At 44.1% G+C, this 6226-nt stretch overlaps 1 protein-coding gene across 1 annotated transcript in view; it reads right to left on the reverse strand.

Moving 5' to 3' along the window:
• Positions 1-5346, reverse strand: part of LOC143518987 (leucine-rich repeat-containing protein 75A-like) — a 14668-nt gene extending 9322 nt beyond the window's left edge. Inside the window, exons 1-2 of the mRNA XM_077011955.1 lie at positions 4231-5346; positions 1945-2073 (exon numbers count right to left, since the gene is read on the reverse strand). Of these exons, the coding sequence (XP_076868070.1) occupies positions 1945-2073; positions 4231-4467 (366 nt within the window). The 5' untranslated portion in view covers positions 4468-5346. The remainder of the gene's footprint in view (positions 1-1944; positions 2074-4230) is intronic.
• Between the last annotated feature and the right edge of the window lie 880 nt (positions 5347-6226).

The following is a 6226-nucleotide window of genomic DNA, read 5'->3' on the forward strand; positions in this document are numbered from 1 at the left end:
CTCTCCCTTTCTGTCTCTGTCTTTCTCCCTCTCTGTCTCTCTAACCTCTCTCTCTTTCTTTCATCCTCTTTCCTGCCTGCATTTCCATTCATTAAAGCCTCTGTTCTAAGAATCAATGACCCAGTGAGAGCTCGGCCAGTGCGGCGGACAAACCCAGTGGTAGGACACAGCCGGGCTTGCTGAAGAGGGCACCGTGCCATGTCAAAAACACTGATTACGAATGGACACACACACTCACACACACCCCATCACGTATGTGCTATATACACAGACACGCATGCATCCACACACTCCAAACAAATGATGGTCATTGACAAAATATAAATAGGCAAGGACTTCATTACAGCTTGCCTGTTAACTTCATATCCCTTGCAGAATAAAAGATCTTTGTGTGTGTGTGTGTGTGTGTGTGTGTGTGTGTGTGTGTGTGTGTGTGTGTGTGTGTGTGTGTGTGTGTGTGTGTGTGTGTGTAAATCTGTGAGCGTGCACATAGGACATGGTGAGAAAAACAAGCAGTGACAACTAGGAGCATGTTCAAATTTGCTCCTTTGACTGTATTTTTAATAAAATGCCTTGTCTGTGTGTGTGTGTGTATGTTCATGTTCGTGTCAGTGTGTGTGTGGTCCTCAGGCTCAGCATCTAAGTATAGTTCAGTGACAGACCAAGTGTCTGGTGGCAAAGCTGTCTGGGATTGGTGCTTTAAATTCCTGTGTCTGTTCCATCTGTGTCTACTCACCTCATCCTCTTCATGGCAACCAGTCAGTGGTGGCTTAATGGGGAAGCTAGGTATTATGGGAAATTTTCAGGTTTAGTGAGGCATTTAGAGTGGCAATTCTGAATCATCCGTAGATGTTTTTCTTGCTAAAATCAGCTGTTCTTTCCCTAGAGGTGTCACAGCGAGTAGAGCTTGCAGTACTGTAAGAGGAAAAAGTCTCTATCCACTCAACAAACACACATCGCATACGTACTGTCACCCTCACTCTGCAGTTATACCCACTTTATAAATAGCCTTGGGTTAATAATAGATATTATTGTTTACTGCAATAATTTCAGTGATGCTTGTTATTTTGTATGCCTTTTTAAAGTAAAATGTATTTAATTTACTTATAAATGTTCCTTATAATTTAATTAATAGGTATGTGTGATCTGATTGCCAGGCCAATCAGCAACTGAAACCCCAGTAAGATGTAGGGTGTGGCTGCATATGGCTGCTCCACCCTAAGGGCGGGGCGGTGCAGTGGATAGCATCTCCCCTGAAGGAGAGGACAGCATGACAGAGCCCTGGCTCTTTGGTCTGGTGTCAGCACACACGTTTGCAGCGTAGAATATCCAGCTTTGAATCTGGCTGTGGTCGATGCTCTGTGTGTTCACTACAGCAATGTGTGCGATAATCCTAGTTTATGTTCCATTTTAATTAGTTCAGCTTGGCTGCACTAATAATGGAAAGCAGTGGGGGAAATGGCCCCTACTGACAAGAAGCTGCAGTATGAGAATGACATTGTTGTCTGGGATTATGCACAAGTGACGCCATCTTGTGCAATGAACAGTTTGTCAGCCACCTCTCTACTCCCATCACCCGGCTGTCAGCTTCGGACCACAGGACCACTGTTGGCTGTGTTATTGGGCTGGCAGAATTTTTTCAACGCAGCAGTGATACTGAACCGTAGTGAAGCGGTAGTGGTTGTTGCGCTGGTAGCACCGGATCAGACACAGCAGCGTCACCGCTGGGTTGAGAAAGCTCTGGCACATAAAACTATGGAACCAGAAGTGGTCCTGTCAGCAGAAGCTCACCACGGATGAAGATCACTGTCATCTTCACTCCAAATGTGAAAACTAACAGTAATTAGCATTCAAATGATAATCTATAATCATACGATAACATATGAAGTACACCTAAAAGCTTGTCATTTAAAATAACAAGTGTTTGTGTGTGTATGTTCTCACCGTTTTGGGGCAGTGCATACAGCGAGCGAGACTGACAATCAGGTCGTGAGTGATGGGGTCCACTGTGTTGCGGAAGCTGCCATACCTGTGCAACACGTCATCCAGAAACGTCGACTCCATTCCCAAATCCTACAACCCAGAACACCAAATAATCAATTGCACAGCCAGACTTAGACCACCAGGTTCAAAACTGTCCAAATGATTATGAACTAGGCCTGAACAATATGTCCAAAGTTATTTGTTATTGTAATATTAGCATTTCTAATGCCATTGGAGCAGAAGGCTGTATTATGTAAATGAGCCCTCTAATAAATCACAGCTTTTCTATTCCACTCTTGGAGCATGCTAACCCTTGAAGATACTTCCTACAAACACACGCATGCGTACATTATTTATGTAGTGGCTTCCATGAATGCAGATGGACTCCTCTGTGCTGGCTGCGAGAGTGTTGTATTTTCAGTACAGTTGTCCTTTGTGGAAATGAAATGTCTTGTATGGCAGCATATTGATAAGTGAAATGTGATCTACACCCTTTCTTTACATAACTGTGTTCTTGTGTATGTGTGTGTGTGTGTGTGTGTGTGTGTGTGTGTGTGTGTGTGTGTGTGTGTGTGTGTGTGTGTGTGTGTGTGTGTGTGTGTGTGAGTGTGAGTGTGAGTGAGAGAGAGAGAGAGAGAGAGAGAGAGAGAGAAAGAGAAGTGAGGGAAATTGGAATGAACTACTGAGAACCAGTGCAGACATGTCTAAGTTGGATACATAATGGCCAGAGAGAGAGAGGATCCTTGAGGAGTCGCTGAACCCTGGTATTAGCATTAAAATGGCAGCTAGCCCGGAAATATGTCAGCCAGCCAAATAAAACGTGAAACACCAATCAAAGCTAAAGCTAAAGTAACACCACAGAAATCGAAGGCACTGCTCTGAACTTCTGATGAAAGTGAAAAACAAAAACAAGGGCTTTCACTCATCAGAACACACATACATGAGAACATAACAGCCTGTTAGTTTCGTTATGCATTATGTATATTAGATTTAGGTCCATCTCATAGCCTCACTAGATTCTGGGGTAGCAGCTTCACCCCTGAAAAACCCAAATGTAATAGCAGCATGAAGAAGAGAACAATTGCATTCACAAAGTAGGACGTGCACAGAAGGCAGTGCCCTGCGTTACTCTGCATTAATGCATAAATGAATATGTGGAATATTCATAGACATGAGAGCCTGCTCCCTCTTCCCAAAGGTGAATATATGGTACACATCTGTGTGTATCTGTGCATGTGTGTATTTGCAGGGGGGGTGGAGAAATGGAGAAATGCCATTTCTCTTAAATTCTTACTTTATCGTAACTCGACAGAACTAGTCTAGCTGGGCAGAAAGAGGACAGAGAATGTGTGACCAGGGGAGTGTCTTAGTGTGTGTGTGTGTGTGTGTGTGTGTGTGTGTGTGTGTGTGTGTGTGTGTGTGTGTGTGAGTGTGTGTGTGTGTGTATGTGTGTTTAGTGGCAAAAAAAGAGAGCAGAAGACTGTGCAAGAGGGTGAGTTAATTCGTTCTGAGATAGTGTGTGTATGTGTGTGAGGCATTAGGGCTGCAGCTGTGCTAGTGATTTGGAGGGAGTGAGCTCACAGAGTGAGTTACTGTTTGGTGTAAACACCGCTGAGAGTGCTGAGGAGGGGGAGACACACACACATAGACGCACACAGAGGAGTGGAAGAAAGAAATAGAGAAAGGGGATAAAAGAGAGAGGAAAGAGAAAGTAGAGGTAATAAAAGCTATACAGAAAGTAGAGAGAATGAAAGGGTGTGTATTTGTGTGCATGAGTGTGTGTGTGTGTGTGTGGGGGGGGGGGGGGGGTGGCTAGTTAGTGTAAAAGACTTCATTGACATCCTGCATTGCTGCAGGCGTTCCATCACCACCATGGTTTCCCGATTCACTGTGCACGCAACCAAACACTTTAAGACTCTGAATGCAACAGCAAGTGTCATTTACTTCAGCATCCGCTGAACACATACATCTCCTTCATCTTCAAATATTACCACTCCTATTTATCACATGTGTACAGAATATGCCAGAGGTGTCTGGTGGAATAAATGTCAAAAGACACATCACCTCTGGCAGTAATGAACAACTGCACCTTTGGTGTATGACCTGTTGCTGTACACTCAAGAGAGCAAGTCTTTCTATTCTTTTTATTATATATGTCATTAGTGGCAGGAATTCTAAAGGTCTCTTCAAACACCCACTTCTGAAGGTGACCCGCCCCCCAGTAAATGCCCTCTTGGGCCGGCTCACCTGTCTGAGGCTTCTCAGCACTTCAGAGGCCTCTTCATGTCTACCTCCCCTTGCCATGTGTAGCATCTCCTGGATCATGCAGACCCGGCGCTGGTACGGTGGCGGAGCCGCCGGCTCGGGGCTCTCCTCATACTCGGAGGAGGTGGAGCGGAACAGGAGGGAGTTCTGAGCCCGGGTCCAGATGCCCTGCAGCGGGCTGGACCCAGTCTCCTGGCCTTTGGACTGCCTCGCTCCCATGAGGCGCCCACAGCTCAGGCGTTAGCGAGCAAGAGGTAAGACAGTGGCATTGGGTAGAGCTGCATTTGGTAGCTCATTTGGGCATGCAACGAATAGGAGTTTGTCCTTTACCTTCTTGAGCTCAGGGGAAGTCCAGAAGAAGATAATTTTTGTAAAACCATGTTTGAGCAAGTTTCCAATAAGGCTTGAATGTTGACCAAGAAAAGACGCCACAGTATAAAACCTGATGCAGTATTCATATGAGACGTTTCAAGCAAACGAAGGTAAACGAAGACAACCTCTCAGTCGCGGCATGATTCAGTTTAGCCAGTCAACCGTGGTTTCTTTATGAAAGGCGGGCGCGATAACCCCGCGATTACCACGATAACCCAGCGCATCCCACGATGCGTACGCACAGGTATTGTCGTGTATCAGAAAAGTTGCCCATAAAACGTATGATGATGGATTAAAAAAAAAACAGTTTTAAACCACGCGAAAGAAAAAACAAAGTAATAACAAAATGAAAACCTGATATTCGGGTGCCAACGAGAATGTCCTACTGAACAATGAGGTCAACAGATCCAGCCTCTGGTGAACGAACTTTTTATATCTAATACGAAAGAAAAATCGATGGTTTATTCACCTCCCATGATGGAACTTTCGCCCCGCTTCCGTTCTTGTGTCCGCGACTAACACCTGCAGTGCGCGGAAACTGGAAATCCCGCTTCCTGACAGACAAGCGCAAAACTCTGGACCAACCCTCACCACGTTCGGCAATGTTTACATCTGAGACATCATTTTAAAAATGAGAGGACGAGCGAACGAGTTGGCGGTGTTCTTTAACGCTATCGCTTCTCCGGTAGCCCTCCTATTGTTAACTTGAGGATTCTACCCCTGCAGATGCCGAGCAAAGGGTGGAAAAGTGATTAATTGAGAGAGAGAGAGAGAGAGGGGGGGGGGGGGGAGGGGGGGGTGGTAGCTGCATAACTGTGAGTGTGTCAGTGTGTCAGCAGCGCTACTGTAAACTCAGAGTACGAATGATACAACAACGTTTGGAGGTTGAGCTCCCCAATCCCCAGAGGGATTATACAGGCGTCTCTATATGAGACAGGCGTATGCTTCAGTAGACTGGACGTTCTAATTTATTTGGGAAATATTTGCACTATTGAATAATTTATACTTAATTGTGTGTATTTATAATAGAATGATAAAGTATATAATCAAATAGAAGTACAAATTCAAAGAAACTGGTACATCGCTGTTCACAATAATACACCGGCACAGAAAGCCTGGTCAGGCCCCAAAAAACAAAAATAGGCAGCATTGGCTTCGCTATTAGAACCACTACACATAAACTGAAATACAAGGAGGACATTTAAGATATAGGAGGAAGCATATTTCTTTGCCTCATATCAGAGAAATTGCCAATAATATTCGACCAGATACATCAGCAGCGTTCAATGAGACGTTAGAAATTAGCAGAGTTCAGAGTACGTTTGTACTATAACAGGTTACGATAACCTACAAAATCATAGCATACTTGCCAACAATTACCCCTCAGAATTGTTACTTAGAAAAAAATGCAAATAAATAATTTAAATGTTAATAAATGCTATAATAAAACAAAACGTTTTTAAGTTTTAAACAAATTTTAAGAGTTGTTTTACATGAGGGTTTTTTCATGCTCTTACAGTTATCCTACTCATAGTGAGGTACGCTTGTTTTATCTGCCACGTTCGTCTATGTTCTTTGTAAATTCCGTGGGTCTTGATCTTACCAG

The sequence above is a fragment of the Brachyhypopomus gauderio genome, chromosome 7 (genome assembly GCF_052324685.1).
Source record: "Brachyhypopomus gauderio isolate BG-103 chromosome 7, BGAUD_0.2, whole genome shotgun sequence".
In the NCBI taxonomy this organism is placed as follows: domain Eukaryota; kingdom Metazoa; phylum Chordata; class Actinopteri; order Gymnotiformes; family Hypopomidae; genus Brachyhypopomus; species Brachyhypopomus gauderio.